We start from the raw sequence: 24,771 nt of genomic DNA on the forward strand, positions 1-24,771 counted from the left end.
TGGTGGTGCAGCGCGGCAGTTCAGCCCTGTCGGCCGGGGGAAGGAGGCGGTGGATCGGATTCTCGCGCCACACCGAAGTCGGCTGGAAAGCTTGCTGCTTCTTCTTCTTTTTTGCTTCTCTCCCCCCACCCACTCTTTTCTGCTCTCTTGCAACGTTGCTGCAGCTCCTCGGCTCCTTTTCCGGCGCCCAGAAGGCTCGAGCCTCTGCTGCCGATTGAATACTAAAATAAAATAAAAGAGCGGAGAAGAACGGGCGCTTTTGGTGTCCGCGTCCCTGTCGCCGCCCGGCAGGACGCGTTTAAAAAAGGCGGGGAGTTGAAAAGAGGCTGCCTCTTGGGTTACCCCAACACCCATTCCAGAGCGGCAAAAAGAGCGCCTGCTTGGCCCGCCCTGGTTGGGGAACGGGCACAAAAAAAGGGTCCCTGGTGACCCAGATTTCATCCTAGCCCCATTGACTGGCCCCTTTGACTCGATAGGATTTAGCTGACGGGATTGTTAAACAGCGCTCGCACCTTTCTTCTGGGGAGAGAAGTCACTCTAATAAATATTGGGAGGTGTTTTCAAGGAAACATAGGGGTCCACCTTCTGCCCACAAGAAATGTAGGGTAATGCCACCATTCCCAGCCTTCTGAGCACATCAGCTTATCCTGGCAGAGGATGAGGAAAGTCGCATTTCAAAGCCTTTGGAAATCACCAGCTTGGAAAAAGCTAAATTATGTAGGGCTATTCAGCTACAACTTCGTGTTTAGGTTTTGTCTTTTGAAGCGAGATAATGATAGCTAGCTAGCTAGCTAATTAGATAGATAGATAGATAGATAGATAGATAGATAGATAGATAGATAGATAGATAGATAGATAGATTAGAAAGAAAACAGAACAAAAAAACAGAATAATAGAGTTGGAAGGGACCTTGGAGGTCTTCTAGTCTAACCCCTGCTTACGCAGGAAACCTTATACCACTTCAAATGCTTATCCAATATCTTCTTAAAAACTTCCAGTGTTAGAGCATTCACAACTTCTGGAGGCAAGTTGTTCCACTGGTTAATTGTTCTAACTGTCAGGAAATTTCTCCTTAGTTCTAGGTTGCTTCTCTCCTTGATTAGTTTCCACCCATGCTTCTTGTCCTGCCCTCAGGTGCTTTGGAGAATAGTTTGATTCCCCCTTCTTTGTGGCAGCCCCTGAGATATTGGAATGTTCCTATCATGTCACCCCTAAACTAGACATACCCAGTTCACATGCCCCGTGAGACGTCTTGCTTGCATGTCACACACACGCACCGCTCGCTGGGAAAAAAAAAAAGGATGGATGGATGGATGGAAGGAAGGAAGGAAGGATGGATTGATGGATGGAGGCGACCGCTTTGAAGCGCAACCCTTCTCCCGCAACTAAGGGGGGGGGTCAATGTTTTCCCCAATCCTAGGGTGTGGGGAAACAGTCATTCTTTCTTCCCCCCTAGTCTCTCCCGAGATCGCACTGCAGCGCCCATCATCCCCAGCCGGCAATCTGAGCTCGTGCCATCGATGTGGTCCTTGAACTTCCCCCTCCTTGTTTCTAACCCAGCCTAGGATGGCCGGCGTGGAGGGTATGGTGGTGGTAAAACGGCCAGGAGAAAGCTTTCGCTCTTTTCGAGAGGTCCTCTTGGAAGGCTGCCTTGGAAAGGGAAAGTGGGGAGGGGGCAGAGATTTCTCCCTCAAAGGTCCCCTTGGAAGGCTGGGTTGGAAAGGGAAAGTGGGGAGGGGGCAGAGATTTCTTCCTCTCGGGTCCCCTTGGAAGGCTGGGTTGGAAAGGGAAAGTGGGGAGGGGGCAGAGATTTCTTCCTCGGGTCCTTCTAGAGTCCTTGAGAAACTGATATCATACAAGGTTAATAAATTATACTCCTCCTCCTCATTGATGAGTTTTCATCCTGAAATTGATTGAAACATTGTACCATCATATGCTGCCATAGTATAGTGTTAACAACATCTGTAAAGATGATATATGAGCATGACACTAAGTTTTTCTATATTTCCCCTTTATTGAAAAACTTCCATCATGCTTCTTTCTGAAAACAAAGGTCATTATAATATACCTCATTATATATTTGATTTGATGATATTTCAGTTAATAAATACCATTTAAGGTGTTAAGCTTCCTTTCTTTTTCAGCAGCAAAGTGAATTACAACTTTAAAGAACTTTATTACTTTATATTCATTTATTTTAAGTATAGATTTTAGATTTTTAAACAAATATGTTTAGAGCTTTTATATCTTTCAAGTTATTCAAATTATCCCCTCAGCAGGTATATAATGGCATCCAATTCCAATATCATGTTGGGGCTTTTGAGCAAGGGAGGAGGAACGCGAGCACCGCCTTTCGCGCTGGCATTCCGGGATTTCCCTTTGTTTAGAGCTGGGAATCCTCCTTCCCCCTTTTGCACTTTTATTGTTTTTCGTTCAAATAAATATTCATGTTATTTTACTTGGCTCTATCTTTATTTTTTACATTGACCAGTAGCTGCCTCATTTCCCACCCTCGGCTTATACTCGAGTCAATAGTTTTTCCCAGTTTTTTGTGGTAAAATTAGGTGCCTCGGCTTATATTCGGGTCGGCTTATACTCGAGTATATACGGTACTTGGACAAGCCCCTGCAATAATCTTGAAAGGTTTTTCATTATTTTTTTTGTCTTACATAGACAAAAATACATTTCTAATATATTTATTAGAATTTTTCCATGTAATGAAATATACAAAAGAAACAAGGAAAGATAGAAAGTAAGAAAAAGAGGAAAAGGAAGTAAGTAAAAAAAGAAAACATACAATTACACCTTCAGTCTTTTTCTTCTATTGAGTAATTATCATCTTAATCTTTTCCCCATCCTCTTTGGCCCTTTTTAATCCCCGAATCCAGAAATCATCCATTTGATCCTTTCTTCTTTCAACAAAAGATCCACGTAAGATTTTCAGTCTTTCAAGAAAAAAAAAATCTTTGTGGTTTTTGTTCTCTGCCCAAACAAGTCAATTTCACCATTTCTGCAAGTTTAGTTAATTTTATCATCCATTGTAATAATAATTTTATACCTCTCCTGAATGTATTTCATTGCTTTTCTACGTTTTTCTATATAATAACCTTATCGCGGTTACCATATGCAATATTGGCAGAGCTTTTTGGTAGTTATTTACTCTTACCTCCCTCTTAGGGCTGAGAGAGAGTGACTGGCTCAAGGTGTCCCAGCTGGCTTCGTGCTCAAAGCCGGACTAGAATTCATGGTCTCCCAGTTTCTAGCCTGGTATCTTAACTACTAAACCAAGCAGGCTCCTGCAAATCCTTTGCACTTTAATAATTGATGAAATACATATAGCCACCAAATACGTTGACGCCCTCCAAAAAACATCAGTATTAAAGTAATGCAGGAACCAATTTTGATCCTGCTAGGAATAAAAATTCAACTTACTAATTATGTACCAAACAGGCATAATGATTTCTTTCTACCTTCCTGCCCTCCTAAATTCCTAGATAATTAATCTCTCTAATTAAGGGGTATAGTCTCTTCATTGTATTGTAAATAAAGTTAAATGAAGAATGCTAAAATAATTATTGTAAGATCAATAGTCGTTTTTAGAACATAGCATAGGAAGACATGCAGCCAAGATGCTCAAGCAAGTAGTTAAATTATTGGTCTTTTTAATATAAGGCAGGAATCCCTTAAAGCTGACATAAATGCACAGCATTATTTAGTTGCAATTCATCACTTTAGAACAGTCCTTAAAATCATGTATTCACTTACTTTGAGAGCACAAGATTGAAAAGTGGAGATTTCCATCCAGCCAACCTCAGACTCTGATTAAGAGACTCAATCATTTTATATCCCTAGCAGATAAAAATAAGCCACAGCAAAATCTTTTCTGGCTGTATGATGTGTGAGAATTATTGAATGATTTCTATCTTGGACTGTTAAAATTCTCTGTGTTACATACCACTGTGGCTGCCATCAAACAACACAATCATGACCCACAATCATACTATGGCTCAGCTTGTTGTGGCCCACCAGTGGCCAGCAGAGCTGGCAGCAGATTCAGACAATGAGGAGGTTGGGGAGGAATGTGGGCCAGTCCTGGAGTCTGGGGAAGGCTCGGACGAGGGCTCTGAATCGGAGGCAGAGACGGGGCCAAGGCCATCTGGTAGTTCTTTGCTGTCTCCGGAATCTTACATCAGCGAGGCAGTTCCCAGTGTGCGCATGCGCAGAGCTGCCAGAAGACAGGAACAATTAAGAAATCAGGGTCGACTTGGGAGTAAGGCTTGGAGATGATTGGCCCCTCCATAAGACATAAAAGAGAAGCGAATGGGAAGTGAGCTTTTGCAGGAAGCAATTACTTCATCCGGTCGGTAAAAGCTCTGGAAAAGCTCTGTTTGACTCTGTGCTAAGTTTGGCCTTGCGCTGCGTGTGGCCAAGAGAAATAAGGTGGGTGTTTGTAAACACTCCCCTGATAGACTGTTTGAGAAGCCTTTTGGACTGGGAATGACAATAATTCACAGCTGTTTGAATTAAAGAGGTTTTCTGGGACTAAGTTTGTGCTATATACTGTATACTAAGCTGTGCTGTATACTTTCTAAGGAAGCCTAGGTCAGAACAGAGCTTAATGTAGCAACCTAGACAACATGGCTCTAAATATAAAGTCAGGTAGTTTCTTTAAACAGAAGACTTAGACGAGACCCAGATCTTAAACACAAGGAAATTATCAGTCACAATTTCCCTTTTCTAACTACCTCAAATATCGAAAAAGATCCCCGAAAATTTTGCTAAAGTAACGCTGGACTTTTTGGGGTCAGGGAGAATCTCAGAAGTGGAGAGAAAGGGAAAATCCGGTAGATTTTCTGATATTCAGTAGCAGGTAACATGCTGAAGACTCAAGACGTTGAGGGTAATTCATTTTATTTTTGATTTTTAATTTAGGAGAAAGATCCTAGCTCTTTGTATGAAGTCAAAATGTATGTGGAGCCCACCGAAATAACACCGTCTGTGGTGAGTGGCATTCATCTTGATCTTAGCAAAAAGAAGTGGGAGCTAATGACGCTTCATCTCTCATTTTACCATTCAAATGTCAACACAATTCATACCATTTCTCAAAATTCAGCTGACTTGTAGATCTGAAATGCTTTTCCATTGCTTCTTTCTCGAAGCCCCAGAGGACGGTTAAAGCCCTGTATGACTATCAGGCTAAGAGAGATGATGAACTGACATTCTGTCGGGGAGCCTTAATTCATAATGTCTCCAAAGAAAGTGGTGGCTGGTAAGTTTTTGATTATTATTGTTATTCTTTTTGTACCTTTTTTGGAATGTCTGTGGAAGTTCTCAGTCATCCAGGTCATGTTTATCCCAAAGGTGCTTTTTCAAAAGGCAACTGGACTTTGTTTTTCCTTGAAGACGTTTCGCTTCTCATCCAAGAAGCTTTTTCAGTTTCAGTTCTTCAGGCAACTGAAGAAGCTTCTTGGATGAGAAGCGAAACATCTTCAAGGAAAAAGAAAGAAAGTCCAGTTGCCTTTTGAAAAAACACCTTTGGGACCTACCTACTTTGTTGAAGCTATTATATATACTACCGGCAATGTGCAAACAGCTGGCATTGTATAGAATGCCTAGGAAATTCAGAATGCGTAACATTTTAGGTGAAATATGAAATATCTCTGTTATTTTAATACGTTATATACTTTCCCTAGGCATTGTGTATAATAGCTAGGCATTATGCAGAATGACAAGAAGTATTTAGGCAAAGTATGAAAAGAGGGGCATTAAAAGGGTTAGGATTAGGGTTAGCCTAACTAACTCATGGGACGAAGTGGCTCAGTGGCTAAGACACTGAGCTTGTTAATCGAAAGGTCGGCAGTTCAGTGGTTTGAATCTCTAGTGCTGCGTAATGGGGTGAGCTCCCTTTACTTGTCCCAGCTTCTGCCAACCTAACCTACCAAAAAGCATGTAAAAAATGCAAGTAGAAAAATAGGGACCACCTTTGGTGGGAAGGTAACAGCGTTCTGTGCGCCTTTGGCATTTAGTCATGCCAGCCACATGACCATGGAGACGTCTTCAGACAGCACTGGCTCTTTGGCTTTGAAACGGAGATGAGCACCGCCCCCTAGGGTCAGGAACGACTAGCACGCATGTGCGAGGGGAACCTTTACCTTTACCTTTAACAGTAACCCGTTATTGAAAAGACATATATGAAAATGAAAGAAGAAATGCAAAATAAAGTGTAGGATTTTCTTACTGAGAAAAAAAAAACAAGAGAAAAAGACTAGTATTGACCTCCTTATTGCAACCAGGAAGGTTAGAATTGCATTTTAGCGGGAGTGTATTTCATACTTTGCCGGTTTGCCTTTTGGCATTGCGTAGAATACCTAGGAAATGTATGAAATATTAAGCGTTTCATACTTTGACGTCTCATTTTTGACATTCTATAGATTTCCAAGGCTTTCTATAAAATGCCTAATTTCACTCATTGACGGTAACATATAGACTGCCAAAGGGCCTTCAGGGGTTGACAAACCATCTTGAGCATTGTTAAATATAGATCGTCGTGATTAGCAGTTGAAATTCAACAATACCTGGAGAAATACAGGTTGTCCTTATTCACTTGGAGTCTATGGAACCCTTGAGGTACATGGACTTAGATGGGGAAAAAAACAACAAGTTTGTTTTCATTTTACCTCTAATTAAATCACTGGCAACATTTAAAATCACTTAGGCAGGATTTGAAATAATGCACAATTGGTGGTGACGGCCATAAGTGCTACTTACATTAGTGCTTAATGTAAGTAGCACTACATTATACTTTTATTGTACTAGTGCGATCTCTTCGACGTTGTGTTTTTCTGGTTAATTATCTTCTCCAGAAAAATTTCATACTTGATTTATTGTGATTACATTGAGCATCTCATCTCTGCTTGGGAGCAGGCATTGTGTTTTAGAGGCTGCATATATTATTTTATAATTAGATGTGATGATTGCTAAAAGCATTCTTCAGGGCTTTTCCGAGGTGGGCAGTTTTAAAATACTTTAATTTAAATTTAATAAGTAATTGATGAGAGGGGAGGGGAGGGAAGAGGAGAGGAGAGGAGAGGAGGGGAGAGGAGAGGAAAGGAGGAGAGGAGAGGAGAGGAGAGGAGAGGAGAGGAGAGGGCTGGAAGAGACCTTAGAGGTCTTCTAGCCCAGGGGTCTCCAACCTTGGCAACTTTAAGACTTGTGGACTTCAACTCCCAGAGTTGAACTCTGGGAGTTGAAGCCCACAAGTCTTAAAAGTTGCCAAGGTTGGAGACCCCTGTTCTAGTCCAGCCCCCTGCTCAAGCAGAAAAACCTATACCATCTCAGAATCTTCTTAAAAATATCCAGTGATGTTTTCTGGAGGCAAGCTGTTCCGCTGGTTAATTGTCCTCGCTGTTAGGACGCTTCTCCTTAATTCCAGGTTGCTTCTCTCCTTGATCAGTTTCCATCCATTGTTTCTTTTCCTGCCCTCTGGTGCTTTGAAGAATAATTTGACCCCCTCTTCTTTGCGGCAGCCCCTCAAATACTGGAATACAGCTATCATTTGATTGATAATGTGCGCGCCGTTACTTTTATTATTCAAATCCCACCCTTCAGTTCTTTCTCCTTGTTACTAGGTGGAAAGGTGATTATGGATATAAGGTCCAACATTACTTTCCATCCAATTATGTTGAAGACATGTCGTCTGAGAGCATGGAAGAGCTTGAGAATCAGGTAGGGAAAGTTTTTGTTATGATTTACATGTTAAATATATTCCTGAAGTTCCTCGAATCCATTAAAAGGTTTTATCAGCACACAGATCTGGATTCTACCTGTAAAATTACTTCTAAAACTATGTTCCACAGATGAACAAAATAAGGCATCTGTCTATGTTTCTTAATGCTTTTCTATGTGAAAATAATCTTTCTGTGCCTCTCTCTGCTTGGATACCTTTTTTGTTTATTATATATGAATATTGACATATAAATTTTGTTATGCCAAAAGCATAACAAAATATCCATCCACAGAACAGGAGAAGCAATAAATACTTTTGCTATTTAAAAACCTGCAAAGCCTTAACACCAATCAATATTTCAGTAACTAGAAAGTTATAGCTGTAGTTATAGCTATATAATATAGTCAAAATCACTAGAATTAAATAATTAAGGTTGGTGAGTAAGGTGGGCAGTAACGAGATTTCTTCGTTCTGCTTTGCTAATGTTATCCAGTAACAGAAAAACTGTACATATTAGGACCTGGTTTAATATTGATTTGTATACTATTAATAATAAATGTGTAGTAGGAAAACCAGGGACTATTGATAAGTATAAAATACAAGCTGGATTTTTTTCTTTTTTAATTTGTGCTTTTAATTTTTTAAATTTTCTTCTAAGATGAAGATTCATGAAAAATATTATAAAAACCTTACAGCTGACAAATTAACAGATGTCCGTCTAAAATATGTACTCTTTCTCCTATTACAACTGTCTATCTAAAAGAAAAAATATTACTAATTTTTCTCCAAAGCTTTAGTTAGTTAAAATTATAATTTCTCAGTGATTAAATTTTGTGGTGAGAATTTATTATTCTAAAACGTTGCTTCTGAAGATGAAAAAAAAACACCCTTTATAATGAAATACAAATATTTTCTTTCCAGATCTTTGAGGACAATCCTTTAGGGTCACTATGTCGGGGCATTCTGGATCTCAATTTATATACAGTGGGTATGTAGATGCTGGGCTCCAATTTTTTTGGCTCCTTAATTTAGAATTAATGTAGATGCCATGGAGGAAAAAATGTAGTTCTAACAGAATACCGTAGGATCCTCCTCCTCCTCCTCCTCCTCCTCCTCCTCCTCCTCCTCCTCCTCCTCATGTAAGTTCTTCATAAGGGCAATACCATTGATTATTTTCCAACTAGCTTATGAAGGAGAGATCCAACCTAGAACCAAAAAGAAATTTCTAATCAGTGGAATGACAGAAGCTGTGGGTGTTCCATCACTGGAGGTTTTTAAGAAGAGATTGGACAGCTATTTGTCCGGCATATAATAGGGCTTCCTGCTCGAGCAGTGGGCTGGACTAGAAGACCTTCAAAGTCTCTTCCAACTCTGTTATTCCGTATTCTCTATACTCCACCTCTGCATAGATCTTTGATCTGTTTACCTCAATAGTGTAGCTTTTCCTTATTGTGTTTGCAGTTCCAGAGGGTGAACAATGCTTCCAACTAATAAATGCCCTCCCCATGAAGAAACCTTTGAAGGCGTGATAGACAAGATGCAGTTGGCATTTTGTGGCCTAATAAAGCAGGCCCAGAGGCCTTGTAGAACACTTCAGCTAGAGCAGGGGTCAGCAACCTGCTGCTCTGGAGCTGCATGTGGCTCTTTCATCCCTCTACTGAGGCTCCCCTGTCACTCAAAATATGCATCACAACTGCCAATGTGTGACACCTGCCGGCATGCAATTTATTGAGCTTTTCTACCCCCGGTAGGCCAACCATGAATAAATCCAAGAAAAGAAAAGATTCAGAAGAAAATAGAACGTTTAACTCAACTACTTATGCTAGTTTTGTGGCCGCTCAAGAAATAGTCAGGCACGGGAAGGGTTTTGTGGCTCCCAGTGTTTTCTTATCTGTGGGAAACGGGTCTTTGAATGCAACCTTAGTTGCAGACCCCTGACCTAGAGGAATGTGGGGTAAATTCCTCCTTTTTCTCATTTCCAACAGTGAAAATGCCTCAAGGAAACCACGGGAAGAGTTTTGTCTTTGTCCTGGAGCCCAAGAACCTTGAAGATCCTCCTGTTGAGTTTGCCACCGATAAAGTAGAAGAGTGGTTTGAGTGGTTTCAGAGCATCAGAGAAATCACCTGGAGAACTGTTGAAGAGGTAGGAGGCCTGGCCCCCTCCCTAAGCACTGCTCAGCCATTCAGTTTAGTCTTCGAGCTTTGTTAGTTTATGTTAAGTTCGGGAAGTAACGAGGCTGGAGACCAGGGTAGTGACAACAGCTCTTTAATATATGGTGAACCCAGCAACAGGCTGGGGGAAAAACCTCTCCTTTTATACAGTTCTGCTGGAGGCTTCGTCCAATCAGCAACGTGCTGATTTCCCGCTCAAATATTTAAAGGCACAACTGTTAATACATAACACTCCTCCCCTCCCAGAAAACACTTGGTCTTATTTACATATTTATTTACATGTTATTTTTCGACGTAGTCACGCAAATAACCTGGGCGTCTCCTAGTTCTTTCTGACCTGCGCGGTTCAGTTCTGGGTGGTGTTTCGAGCTGGTCGGAGGGGCTGTTTTCTCCTCCCAGCTCTTTCTCTGGGCCATCGGGCTCTGGATTATTGGCCGATTCTTTTTCTTGGCCATCCGGCTTTGGATTAATTTTGGGATTTTCCTTGCTGTTTCCCTCGGGGACCTGATGGCGTCGCTGGAACTCTGGGACCTCAGCTAAGTCTTGCGCCTCCCCCGGGTCATTGTCAGCTGTGGATTCAAAGTGGTATTGGTCATTACCTGTCTCTGTTGGTTCGGTTTGGTCAGTTATTCGTTTCCTTAACTGATCTATGTGGCGCCGCCACATTCGGTTGTCTGGTAGCTCTACCACATACGATTTTGGCCCTGTTACTCTTGTTACTTGTCCTGCGAGCCAACTAGGGCCGTCCCCATAGTTTCGGCCCACACCCGTCGCCTATGCTCATTTCCTTGTTTTTCTAGCTCCCCTTGTAACCCTCGGGTGTGTAATGGGGTTCAAACGGTCAAGTGGGCACGGAGTTTTCGTCCCATTAGCAATTCGGCTGGGCTTTTCCCAGTGGCTGTGCTTGGGGTTCTATGCTGGACGGCTAGGAAAAGTCTATTTTGTTTGCCAGTCACCTGGCTTGAGCCTGGACAATGCCTCCTTAGCGCCCGGACGGAACGCTCTGCAAGGCCATTCGACGCAGGGTGGAAAGGTGCAGAGAGGGCATGTCGGATGCCTTCCTCTGCCAGGTACTCTTCAAACTGGGCTGCCGTGAATTGGGGCCCATTGTCGGACACCAGAGTGTCCGGCAACCCGTGAGTTGCGAATAGGTGGCGCAGGGTTGCGATTACTGTTTCGGCTGTGGTGGACTTCATAAGTATGATCTCTAACCATTTGGAAAATGCGTCCACCACCACTAGGAATGTTTGGCCGTGAAAGGGGCCAGCAAAGTCAATGTGGATTCTTGACCAAGGCCCTTGGGGCTTTTCCCATTCTCTGACTGGGGCTGTTGGAGGTAGCGGTCTGGACTCTTGGCAAGCTTGGCATTTCCCTACCCTCTCAGCAATCTCTGCGTCCATGAGTGGCCACCATACATAGCTCCTAGCTAACCCCTTCATCCTCACGATGCCTGGGTGACCCTCGTGGAGGAGGTCCAATACCTTGCCCCTTAACTTAACAGGAATTATTACACGATCACCCCATAACAGGCACCCCCCTTGAGCCGAGAGCTCATCACGTTTCTTAACAAATTCTTTGAACCGTTCGCGCAGCGGGCCACCCTCTCTGTACCCAACCGAGTACAGTCCTTAACACAATGTCCCGGTATGATGCCCGAGCCACTTCCTTTGATGTGACTGGGCCAGAGTCCAACGAGTCAATAAGGAGGATGGGTGTCCCCGGAGTGGGATCTTCGGTCGCCCCCGGCAGTGGGCATCGGCTCAAAGCGTCTGCATGCCCCACTTCTTTTCCCGGTCGATGCTGCAGCTTGTATGAGTAAGCGGCTAAAAATATAGTCCATCGAGTCAAACGTGGCGACAGTGCCACAGGTGTTGGCCGGTCGCCAGCCAGTAGTCCCAATAACGGTCTGTGGTCAGTCACAATTTCAAAATTCCGCCCAAAGACATACTCATGGAATTTTTTGACCCCTGATACAATGGCCAATGCTTCTTTGTCTAATTGGCTGTAGTTCCTCTCTGGGGAGGACATCGTTCTAGAGTAGAACGCTATAGGGGCTTCTGTGCCGTTTGGAAGTCTATGGCTGAGTACAGCCCCCACCCCATAAGGTGACGCATCGCAAACCAGCACTAGGGGTAGTGAGTCGTGATATTGGATGAGCAGGCTATCACTTGAGAGCAGGTTCTTGACTGCTTCAAAAGCCCTATTTTCTGACTTTCCCCAAGACCAAACAGTATTTTTCCCTAAGAGCCTATGCAGCGGTTCCATAGCAGTTGCTTTGTTCTTTAAAAGACCGCGTAAAATTAACCAATCCCAGGAATGCCTGCAGCTCTGCTTTGTTTTTGGGCGCTGGAGCCTTCCTAATTGCCTTAACCTTGCTCTCAGTAGGGTGAATTCCTTTCTTGTCTATCCGTAGCCCAAGAAATCGACCGATTCGACCCCTATCTGACATTTATTTGTCTTGACTTTTAATCCGCTGTCCGGAAAATGCTCAAGACCTTTCTTAACCGCTCCCCAATTCCTCCATGTTTTCCCTGAAATTAGGACATCATCAAGTAGGAACTACCCTGGGAGCCCTTGCAGTAGTCGTTCCATCAGGTTTTGGAACAGCCCTGGTGCCACACTAACCCCAAATTGCAATCGGTGCACTTGAATGCCCCCTGTGCGTCACAATCGTTTGGGCTTCGCTGTGCGGGCGTCTACTGGCAGTTGTTGGTAGGCTTGGGCCAAGTCTAACTTTGCAAAGACTTGCCCTTGCCCCAAGGAGTGCAATAAATGTTGCACCACGGAACCGGTACGCGCTTTTCTGTAAGGCTTTGTTAAGCGTCGCCTTGTAGTCAGCGCAAATTCTAATTGACCCGTCCGACTTGATTGGGGTGACGATTGGCGTCTCCCACTTTGCGTGATCGACTGGCACCAAAACCCCCTGATTTATGAGCTTGTCCAGCTCCTTATCAATTTTTGGTTTTAGGGCAAAAGGGACTCTCCTCGCCTTAAGCCTAATGGGGGCTACCTGGGGGTCTAAGTTGAAGGAAATAGGGGTCCCCTTGTACTTGCCCAGGCAGTCCTTGAAGACATCTTCGAACTCGTTAAAGAGAATGTCTTTCAAATTGCAGTCACTTCTGTAGATGCCAGTCACTCCCATGCCCAGGGCACGAAACCAGTCTAGTCCCAACAGACTGGGCAGAGTTCCTTCGACGATTGTGATGGGCAGGGTCTTTTTGTGAGGGCCGTACTCGACTCGGACGGAGGTGGTCCCTCGAACAGGGATGCGATTCCCCTGGTAGTCGTGCACTCGTAGCCGCTGTGCTTGCAAACGGCGCTTCGCGACGGACGGCAGTGACTTCGCCAGGGTGTCCCAGGACATGATGGTGATCGCTGATCCCGTGTCTACTTCAAGCCTGCACCGTACTCCCTCGATCTTGGGCTTTGTAAAAATCTTCTTTTCCACTTTGGTTGAGGCGCGCCTATAATGACAGTCGTTTGGTTAGACTTCGCCTTTCTTGTTTGAACCAATCGCGGGCCGCCTTTCCGGTTCCGCTTTGATTGGCCGATTTGAATTTTCGGCGGAAGGTTGGGCCGCTCTGCAAACCTGAGCTAAGTGTCCTTTCTTCCCACACCGCCGGCATGTTGCGTCTTTAAACCTGCAGCGTTGGCGCTGATGCTGCCCTCCGCAGCTTCCGCACTCGCCACGGTCCTCAGTGTCGCGCTTCTCGGTCCGGCAGACCTCTTCCTCATCCTCGCCTCACCTTCGGATTCGGACTGAATCTCCTCCTGGTGTACTGGCGTTGGCTTTGCGCCGCCTTGGATTGAAGAGGCTTTGCAGAGTCTCTGCTGCTTTAGTAGCCATTTCGTGTGCTCTGGCCTCGCCCAGAGCGGTGGCTAGTGTCAGGTTGCTCCTGGCTAGCAGTCGTCGCCGTAGGCGGATGTCCTTGACCCCTCGGATGAGTTGCTCGAGTAGCACTTCGTCTAAGTCTCGGTATCCACAGTCCTTGGACGCTCTTCTCAACGCGGCCATGTAGTCACCGATGGGCTCGCCCTCCATCTGTCTACGTTCTCCGAATTCGAACCGCTGCACGTATTTGGACGGCGTCGGTGCGAAATGGTTCTTCAGCAAAGTCTGCAGAGTCGGCCACGATACCGATTGTATCGGCGTTGGCTCTGCCAGGGCTTCCGCAATCTCGATTACCTCGGGCCCGCAATGGCTTAGGAAGTAAGCCCGTTTGCGGTTATCAGGGATCCCCTGTAGTTCGTTGGCTTCTAGAAAGCTTTCGAAACGGGTCATATATGTTCCCCATTTCTCCTTGCCCGGGTTGTACGGTGCGGGTGGCGTGTTTGCCATTTCCGCGTTTCTGCCCTGAGTTGCTGGGTTCGGAACTAGCGTGCTTCAGCTCGGTTCTGGTTCTCCTTAGCCTCGAGATCCCATCCTCGTCGCCAATGTTAAGTTCGGGAAGTAACGAGGCTGGAGACCAGGGTAGTGACAACAGCTCTTTAATATATGGTGAACCCAGCAACAGGCTGGGGGAAAAACCTCTCCTTTTATACAGTTCTGCTGGAGGCTTCGTCCAATCAGCAACGTGCTGATTTCCCGCTCAAATATTTAAAGGCACAACTGTTAATACATAACAGTTTATGTTCGTTTTTATTTGTACATTAAAAAAACACAACCCAGTAAAATTATTGCTCAAATGTTTAGTCTTTCAGCAGGGGTTGAAAAGACCAGTTTTCCAACCAGTTACGCCAGTAACCGAAAGGCTGAGTAGAGATTTCCCTTTGCGGAATATTTTCCTTAAAAGTAATCCTCGACTTGCAACCACAATTGGGTCGTAAATTTCTGTTGCTAAGCAGGACGGTCGTTAAGTAACTCGCGCCCCATTTTACAACCGACTAGGTCTAACGCTGACATCCATTGAATGATTTGGTGAGGTTTCTTTTCCTGTTGGGTGCCATGATCTGATGTATACTCTCTAAACTTTGCTTTTTTTAAATTACGTTTTAAAACAGAAAACTTTAAAAGGATACTTGGAAAAAAAGCAGTTAATTGCCATGGAGTTATCTGACTTGGTGATCTATTGCATACCAATGAGCAAAACCAAAGACAACCTCGGTAAGCCATTTTTAACCCGACGGTTAGCTTGCTAAATCCATAAGAATATTTGTTGTTTTTAGAGAGGAGAGGTGCATCTTCAAATCAAGCTGTTCTGAGAGTTGCATATTTTCCAATATTGCAAACCTGGGAGATCTGCAACATAAGGATTTTGGAACGGTCCTTCTAGCTATGATGTCTAAATGTCGATGGCACAATTTCTCTCTATTTGAATTGAGATACAGATAGAAATTGCTGCATAAGCCATTGGAAGTCCTCTCACTGTCTCTTTTCCGCCTCCATGTATGATGTGATCTATTTTGCAAACTTCTGCCACCAGCATATTAATTTTACAACTTAATTTTAATTTAACCGAAGGCAGCAAATCTATCTAATTCACCTTCCTTCTCCTATTTTCCCCACAACAACCTTTGGGGTGAGTTGGACTGAGAGTGAAGGGCTGGTCCAAAGTCACCCACCTTGCTTTCATGCCTAAGATGGGACTAGAATTCCCAGTCTCTTGGTAATTGGCCCAAAGTCACCCACCTGCCTTTCATGCCTAAGACGGGACTAGAACTCACAGTCTCCAGGTCATCCACCTGCCTTTCATGCCTAAAATGGAACTAGAACTCACAATCTCCTGGTGATTGGCCCAAAGTCACCTACCTGGCTTTCATGCCTAAGATGGGACTAGAATTCACAGTCTCCTGGTGATTGGCCCAAAGTCACCCACCTGTCTTTCATGCCTAAAATGGAACTAGAACTCACAGTCTCCTGGTGATTGGCCCAAAATCACCTTCCTGGCTTTCAAGGCTAAAGTAGCACTACTATTTTCTATCCTGGTGCTTTAACCATTAGGACCAACTGACTCTTATTGCAACTCTGCAGTAAGTTATATAACTATATATTTATGAAATTGCTTCTTCCTGCACCTTCTTTTCATAGATAATCCCGATTTCAAAGAAATTCGCTCATTTGTGGAAACCAAAGCAGAAAGCATTGTCAAGCAGAAACCGTTTGACCTCCTGAAGTACAATCAGAAGGGACTGACTCGAATTTATCCCAAAGGGCAGAGAGTGGATTCCTCAAATTATGATCCTTTTCGCTTCTGGTTTTGTGGGGTGCAGATGGTGGCTCTTAATTTCCAGACACCAGGTAAAACAAAAAAAGCAAAGTTCTCATTTTCTTCACAACCAACTGAAATGATCCATGTGAATGTTGAGAGAGAGAGAGGGGGGGGGGAGAGAGAGGGAGAGAGAGGGAGGGAGGGAGAAAGAAAGGAAAAAAATGACTAATGTTTGCTTGTCACACATTTGGACAGTTGGGCATGTGTTTACGATAGTTGCAGCATCCTGGGGGTCACGTGATTGCCACTTGTGACCCTCCAAGCTGGCTTTCAACAAGCACATTCAATGATTCACCTAATAATTGCAGTGATTTGCTTCAAGAGCTAAAAAGATCCTAAAATCAAGCACTACATTTAGACTAGACTAGACTAGACTAGAATAACTGGAAGGGACCTTGGAGGTCTTCTAGTCCAACCCCCTGCTTAGGCAGGAAACCCTACACCACTTCAGACAAATGGTTATCCAACATCTTCTTAAAAACTTCCGGTGTTGGAGCATTCACAACTTCTGCAGGCAAGTTGTTCCGTTCCACTTATTGATTGTTCTAACTGTCAGGAAATTTCTCCTTAGTTCTAAGTTGCTTCTCTCGTTGATTAGTTTCCACCCATTGCTTCTTGTCCTGCCCTCAGGTACTTTGGAGAATAGCTTGACTCCCTCTTCTTTGTGGCAGCCCCTGAGAGATCGGAACACTGCTAACATGTCTCCCCTAGTCCTTCTTTCCATTAAACTAGCCATACCCAATTCCAGCAACCGTTCTTTATATGTTTTAGCTGATTTGACCACTGCGTCATTTGAGATTGACGTTCCAATCCTCTTCGTTGTCATACGTTGAGGACTAGCTGCCTATTATAGTTCTTTCATTTCCATTGAGTAGGACAATCTTCTCAGGGAAGTACCTCATGGTTCAATTGTTCCACATTGCTCATTTTCATTCTAGGATGGTGTAGAAAAAGCTCCAGCCCCTTTATTATTTAGGAGATATAACTTTTCGCCAGTGGTCAGTTTTAAGTTTCTGGGTGTCGTCATAAAAGAGGACCTGACCTGGGGCGTTCACATTGCAGCACTGGTCAAAAGGGCCCAGCAGAGATGATACTACCTGAGACTTCTCAGGAAATAACAACTGAATGAAAAACTGCTGGTGACCATCTACCGCTGCACCATAGAGAGTATCTTAACTTACTGCACCTGTGTATGATTTGCCAATTGCACTGTGGCAGATAGGACAACACTCCAGAGGTCAACGTCATTGCCCAGAGGATCATTGGTTGCCCTCTTCCCTCTTTGGAAGAGCTTTATAGCTCCTGCTGCCTTAAGAAAGTTCAAAACATTCTTAAAGATTTCTCTCATCCTGGGCACCCTTTTTTTTTTAACTATTACCATCTGGCAGATGGTACAGGGCAATAAAAACAAGGACAAATAGGCTGAAAAACAGCTTCTATCCCAGGGCAGTAACTATATTGAATTCTACTATATAGTGCAATGTAAATACAATATCGGGTTTTCAATTTCAATTATATAGAATGCGAAGGATGTGTGTTTGTATTTTTATTTTTATAGTTATAATGTACACTGACATTTAATTTTGTTGTACGATATGCAATGACAATAAAGTAAACTAACTTTCCCTTGGTTAACCAGGTAACCATCCGGCTAATGTCCTTCTCTCACCCCCCCCCCCCCATTCCAAATATTCTCCTCAGATAAATACATGCAGATGAATCAGGCGTTGTTCTCCCTGAACGGTTGGACTGGCTTTGTGCTGCAACCGGAGAGCATGAGAAATGAGGCCTACGACCCCGTGCCAAACGAATGCAAGAAGAAGCTGCAAATGATTTTGACCGTGAGGGTAAATGTTTTTCCCGCCATGAATGGCAGACAAGGGGGTCTTATGGGGGCCCATAAGAGGTTTTCCTTTGAATTAATAACTTGGCAGCCTGTGTTAGATTAGGGCTTCTGCAAATACTGCTGAAGGGCTGCAGCCCTTTCATGGGATGAGAAGAAGAGCTTTTGTGGTCTTTTTAATGCCCAAGATAGCAACAGATATTAGTCCTAACACCTGGGTGAACAAATTATGAAACTGTACTTATTGGGCCTCTGTCATCAAAGCACCCACACTTTGCAAGGGAACTGCTCAAATGTCAGCCATCAAGCGGATTGCCACCTTTCTAGTTATATATTTGCTAAACCAAAGTTGGCTTTTTGTAAAAATCATCCTCATCTGATTCTGCTATTGTTCTGACCACTAAAACAATGACCTGTTTTGCCACAAGCCGGTTTCCTTGCTTAGATTTCTTGAATAATTACTACCCCTAGAAGAGAATATTTGTAGCTCGGAGCTGAACGGCGGAGGTCCCTGGTGCTCTCTGAGCTTGGTGGTTTTCTTGCAGATGTTTCATTACCCAACTAGGAAACCTACCCAACTAGTTAACCTATAGGGGTGGTATTCACTTACTTTCCCTAACAGTTCGCAAATGTGTGCACCCGGCCTTCTGCGTATGTGCTTTGCTGGTGCGCGCATGCCTTCCGCACATGTGCTCAGCCTCAAAAATGTGCCTAAATAGGATGCACAGAGCCCGGGTACCTGCGATTTCCGCTACCAGTTCGGGTGAACCAGTTGAATCGGCTGAATACCATCTCTGGTAAACTACCCGACTTACCCAACTAGGTCATCAGTGCTAGAAGGGAGTTGGGTTTGTTCTTGTTTTATATATCGGTGGCTTTCCTTGTCACTGTTGATGAGGTTGTTGTTTTCTTCTTGGTAGTTCCTTGATTAGGCTTTTGCTTTTTTTTTGGATTGTATGTCTGACTTGATTGGAATAAACTGAGGAAACCCCACTTTCTTTTAGCACTGATAATGTTACCTAGTTTGGTAATAAAACGTCTGCAAGAAAACTGCCAAGCTCAGAGAGCACCAAGGACCCCACAGTTATTACTCTGCCTGCTATAGGGTAGTAGTAGTAACCTGTATTATTCAAATGTATACGCAGTGTGATTAATACAATTAAAATTATTACAAAAATCTGGCTTTGACAAAACCCAAGGAGCTTTTTCAGTGCTTAGCTAGACTGGAATCAATGGATGTGATCGGATCTTTTACTGTTGAACTAGTTCTGCCTTATGTAATTGGAGGAAGAAACTGTTAAATTATGATCTGGTTTGAGTAACAGCTTCTGAATATGTGCACCAGTAATTCAAGATTACTGATTACTAATTATGTGAATATTGTATGCTGTCTTGAAACAGGTCATTGCTGCCCGGCATCTTCCCAAGTCTGGCAGAAGCATTGCGTGCCCATTTGTAGAGGTGGAGATCTGTGGGGCGGAATATGACAACAATAAGTTCAAGACAACTGTTGTGAGTAAGTACTGGTTGCTGCTCTTTAAAAATTGGGTTCACCTTTTAATCGGGAGAGATCTTACATGGCGTGAATTCTAATTCTGCTGCCTGCCGGCTGTCTGCAATTTGGCAGTTTGAATCTCACCAGGCTCAAGGTTGACTCAGCCTTCCATCCTTCCGAGGTGGGTAAAATGAGGACCCAGATTGTTGCGGGCAATAGGCTGACTCTGTAAACCACTTAGAGAGGGCTGTAAGGCACTGGAAAGCGTTATATAAGTCTATTACCCTTCCTTCTATCCATCATCCGTCCATCCATCCATCCATGATGTGCAGTGGTTAAGAATGCAGGTTAACTCTGCCCACTGCCAGGAGTTCAATCCTGACCGGCTCAAGGTTGACTCAGCTTCTTCCATCCTTCCCAGGTGGGTAAAATGGGGACCCAGATTGTTAGGGGTCAACATGCTGACTCTGTAAACCACTTAGAGAGGGGTGTAAGGCACTGTGAAGTGGTATTGTAAGTCTTAAGTGCTATTACTAAATCAGGGAGTGTCCAACTTTGGCAACTTTTAAGACTTGGGAACTTCTTACTTCCAGAATTCCCCAGCTAGCATGGTCCCTGCTGAGAATTCTGGGAGTTGAAGTTCACAGAATTGAAGACTGCCAAGACTTAGAAATAGTGATCTATAGATATTGCTGTCTTATTCCTCCTTCCATCTTTCTGTTGTGAGCAAGAGAAGAAAGAATTTTCATTTCTCCAGACTACACAATTTACCTGGGCTTGCACAATCCTATGCTATAATAAATTGGGTAACCTATAAAGTGCTACAAAACCATTTATCGTTTTTATAAAAATAAGAGGCTTTTAATACTCTCGAAATGTCAAGAGTATTTACAGCATGACTACTAGTTTGAGACAACCTGGGCAAAGTATAGTACCCAGAGGTTTGTCTTACAAACAGTGGTTTATATACAAGTTATATACAGTATATATACATGTGCTAAGCAAAGCCAGGCAATCAATCAATCTTCAACTACATGGAGAATTACAATGGAGATAGAACATGTGGAAAGTGATACACCAGGATAAAGAGTGACGCCCTCTAATGGCCTCCCTTATATAGACAGCTTCTTAAAGTGGCAGTAACCCTGCTGATTCATTCTCATTACATCATCTCGGTTTACAATGTTACAGCAGCTGGTCAGCTTTAAATCATCATTACTTTAACACGAAAGATCAGAATGTGCCGCGGTGGTTAGAGTGCACTACTGCACTACTGCTGACTGCCGGCTGCCTGCAATTTGGCAATTCAAATCTCGCCAAGCTCAGGGTTGACTCAGCCTTTAATCCTTCCAAGGTGGGTAAAATGAGGACCCAGACTGTTGGGGGCAATAGGCTGACTCTGTAAACCGCTAGAATACATGGCTGAACCTCAGAGCTTGATTTGGTATTCAGATTTTCAAGCCAGTGTGTGGACTCGAGGATATAACATTTTGTTACATTCATTTTGTTAACAGATGACAATGGCCTTAACCCAGTTTGGACACTTCAGGAGCAAGTGAAATTTGAGATTTATGACCCTAACGTAGCATTTCTACGCTTTGTTGTCTACGAAGAAGACATGTTCAGCGACCCCAACTTCTTAGCACACGCAACTTTTCCCATCAAAGGAGTCAAATCAGGTAGATATCAAATATAGCCAGATCAAACATGGAATTTTGCATACAGGTAGTCCTCGACTTACAACCTTTCGTTTAGTGACCTAAGTGACTTATGACCATTTGTCGCACCGTTGCAGCATCCCCGTGTTCACCTGATCAAAATTTAGATGCTTGGCAACCGGCTCCTATTTATGACAGTTGCCGTGTCCCCGGGGTCAGGTCATGTGATCCTGTTTTGCGACCTTCTGACAAATTAATGGGGAAGCTGGATTCACTTTACAGCCATGTTACTAACTTAAAGGTGGCAAGAAAAGTCATAAAATGGGGCAAAACTCACTTAACAACCGTCTCACTCAGCAACAGAAATTTTGGGCTCATTTGTGGCCGGATGTTGAAGACTACCTGTATTCTATTGATCTTTGGATTTGTATAACATGTTTGACTAATGCAGAGAGAATGAGGTTGCTCTCTTAGCTCTGGTGCTTGGACTGAAAACGACAGTAGAATTAAATCGCAATCTTCGACCTTCAGGTTTTACTGGTGACATCTCAAACACTTTCTCAACTCTTTTTTATCTGTGGACTAAGCATTCTCGTAACACTTTACTATTTCCTTTTCAGTTTATCCTGGCTGATTAATCAGGATGTGAGTCTTTAAGTACGAACTTGATGGTTCTTGCTGGAGAGGTTTTAATACAGCCGAGTTTTGTTATTGCACTGGCCAGCTAATTGAGGATTTTTTAGGAGCTATACCACATCTAGGGGCCTAGAAGCTAAAACATACAAAGAACGACTGCAGGAACTGGATATATCTAGTTTACAACGAAGATTATTAGGGGACTGGAGACTAAAACTTATGAAGAAGGGTTGCTGGAATTGGGGATGTCTAGTTTAATGAAAAGAAGGACTAGGGGAGACATGATAGCTGTGTTCCAATATCTCAGGGGTTGCCACAAAGAAGGAGTCAAGCTATTCTCCAAAACACCTGAGGGCAGGACAAGAAGCAATGGGTGGAAACTAATCAAGGAGAGAAGCAACTTAGAACTAAGGAGAAATTTCCTAACAGAACAATTAACCAGCAGAACAAACTCTCTTTGGAAATTGTGGGTGCCCCCACCCTGGAGGTTTTTAAGAAGACAAGGGACAGCCATCTATCAGTAATAGTATAAGTTTCCTTCTAGAACAGGGGATTGGACTAGACCACCTCCAAGATCCTTCCAACTCTTTTTTATCTGTGGACTAAGCATTCTTGTAACACTTTACTATTTCCTTTTCAGTTTATCCTGGCTGATTAATCAGGATGTGAGTCTTTAAGTACGAACTTGATCGTTCTTGCTGGAGAGGTTTTAATTCAGCCGAGTTTTGTTATTGCACTGGCCAGCTAATTGAGGATTTTTTAGGAGCTATACCACATCTAGGGGCCTAGAAGCTAAAACATACAAAGAACGACTGCAGGAACTGGATATATCTAGTTTACAACGAAGATTATTAGGGGACTGGAGGCTAAAACTTATGAAGAAGGGTTGCTGGAATTGGGGATATCTAGTTTAATGAAAAGAAGGACTAGGGGAGACATGATAGCTGTGTTCCAATATCTCAGGGGTTGCCACAAAGAAGAGGGAGTTGAGCTATTCTCCAAAGCACCTGAGGGCAGGACAAGAAGCAATGGGTGGAAACTAATCAAGGAGAGAAGCAACTTAGAACTAAGGAGAAATTTCCTAACAGAACAATTAACCAGCAGAACAAACTGTCTTTGGAAATTGTGGGTGCCCCCACCCTGGAGGCTTTTAAGAAGACAAGGGACAGCCATCTATCAGTAATAGTATAAGTTTCCTTCTAGAACAGGGGATTGGACTAGACCACCTCCAAGATCCCTTCCAACTCTTTTACCGTTAAATCTGAACTTTCCTCCTGCTTAAAAAAAAATTGTCTGGATAGCTTCGATTCTTCTTTTGCTTTTGACCTGTTGCAGAAGTGCAGATCTCTTGTGGCTGCTTGTGGTTTTTTCCAGCTCTGGGGCATGGGATTGTCTTGCGATCCTTCACGGTGCCTTCTCTTTCCTGCCGCTTCCTAGTAAACTCTGTCCTTTCAAGATAAGAACAGGTGAGCCTCGGTCTGTTCCTTCAGGTGTGTAAGTCCGAGACTGCCTCGAAGCGGCAATTCCAACGCTTTTAATCCTGCCCTTTTAGGTTATCGATCAGTCCCCCTCAAAAACGGATATAGCGAAGACATAGAGCTGGCTTCTCTTCTCATATATTGTGAAATGCAGCAGATCTTGGTAAGTGGACGTCTAATTCCACCTTTCACCAGCTGGTAAAAATCCAAGGGAAATAACATTCTGGTGAAGCATTGGTACGTTTGCCACTTTGATTTATTTATAAAAATAAGAAAGATGGGTTATAAAGAAATAAAATAATAAAACATTTGGTTGGCGGGATCTAAAAGCGTCTTTTTTTTGCTGTGGCCCCCATCTTCTGGAATATTCTTCCACCGATGGTGAAATTGTCCCCCACACTCCTGGCAATGTGGAAGAGCTTGAAAACTCAGCTTTTGGGGTATGTGTGTGTGTGCTATGTTGGGGTGTCTATGGGGTAGAGAAGATCCCTCCCCTCATACCACCCATCATCTTTGTTTTATCTTTCTGTTTAATTCTCCTGATTTTAATTGATGTAAGAGGAAGGAGTAGCTGGACGTGGAGATGGTGTTAAAAGAGGGATCAGCCTAGAATCCCCACAAATGAACTAACCCCACTTTAAATCCATGGACCATTATTTAACTCGAAGCAGGTGCTAACTGATTGAGAAGGTTCCTGTGCATAAACTGTTTAGCAATAAATAAGTCAGTGTGATTGGACCTTCATGCGTGACCTTTGTCTTTCATGTTTGGCAATTGCTTCATATTAGCTTTTATTACTTTTCGTTATATTGTAAGCTGCCCAGAGTTGCTGTATCAGTAAGATACAGCATAATAGATAGATAGATAGATAGATAGATAGATAGATAGATAGATAGATAGATAGATAGATAGATGGATGGATGGATGGATGGATGGATGGATGGATGGATGGATGGATGGATGGATGGATGGATGGATGGGTGGGTGGGTGGGTGGGTGGGTGGATGGTTGGATAGAGAGAAAGACAGACAGACAGACAGACAGACAGATAGACAAATGATATAGACACACAGGATGGATAGATTAGAGAGAGAGAGAGAGAGATGATATAGACAGACAGACAAACAAACAGGATGGATGGATAGATTAGATAGAAGATGTGTGTGAGAGAGATATGATAGATGAATGGATGGATGGATAGATAGACAGATAGAAAGAAAGAAAGAAAGAACTAAAGGTGCTTTTTCAAGAGGCAAATAGACTTTCCAGTTTTTCTTTGAAGACTTTTTGCTTCTAATCCAAGAAGCTTCTTCAGCTGTGACCGGATGGTGGGGAATGGAAAGATTTATATTCCTTGTAGACAGAGCTGGTCATTTGCATCCTTTTAGCAAGTTGTTAAGGCAACCTTGAGGTTTATCTTGTATCGTCAGGGTTACTTGAGTAGCGCAAACAGATGTGAAGCCTTTTTGGAACTGTTAAAAGGACTGTGCTGTAGACTGGAGATATATGTCATATCCCTCCCACTCTGTTCAATTTGACATAGATGGCCTCTTT

The 24,771-nt window shown here is 43.4% G+C and overlaps 1 protein-coding gene across 1 annotated transcript in view; it reads left to right on the forward strand.

Annotated features, from left to right (window-relative positions):
• PLCG2 (phospholipase C gamma 2) overlaps positions 1 to 24,771 on the forward strand; it is a 116,284-nt gene that overhangs the window by 84,699 nt on the left and 6,814 nt on the right. Inside the window, exons 21-31 of the mRNA XM_058155470.1 lie at positions 4,933 to 5,001; positions 5,160 to 5,269; positions 7,629 to 7,725; positions 8,648 to 8,714; positions 9,712 to 9,869; positions 14,900 to 15,002; positions 15,927 to 16,136; positions 17,809 to 17,954; positions 19,352 to 19,466; positions 20,960 to 21,124; positions 23,292 to 23,380. Coding sequence (XP_058011453.1) covers positions 4,933 to 5,001; positions 5,160 to 5,269; positions 7,629 to 7,725; positions 8,648 to 8,714; positions 9,712 to 9,869; positions 14,900 to 15,002; positions 15,927 to 16,136; positions 17,809 to 17,954; positions 19,352 to 19,466; positions 20,960 to 21,124; positions 23,292 to 23,380 — 1,329 coding nt within the window. The remainder of the gene's footprint in view (positions 1 to 4,932; positions 5,002 to 5,159; positions 5,270 to 7,628; positions 7,726 to 8,647; positions 8,715 to 9,711; positions 9,870 to 14,899; positions 15,003 to 15,926; positions 16,137 to 17,808; positions 17,955 to 19,351; positions 19,467 to 20,959; positions 21,125 to 23,291; positions 23,381 to 24,771) is intronic.

Source organism: Ahaetulla prasina, chromosome 12 (assembly GCF_028640845.1).
Source record: "Ahaetulla prasina isolate Xishuangbanna chromosome 12, ASM2864084v1, whole genome shotgun sequence".
Taxonomy (NCBI): Eukaryota; Metazoa; Chordata; class Lepidosauria; order Squamata; family Colubridae; genus Ahaetulla; species Ahaetulla prasina.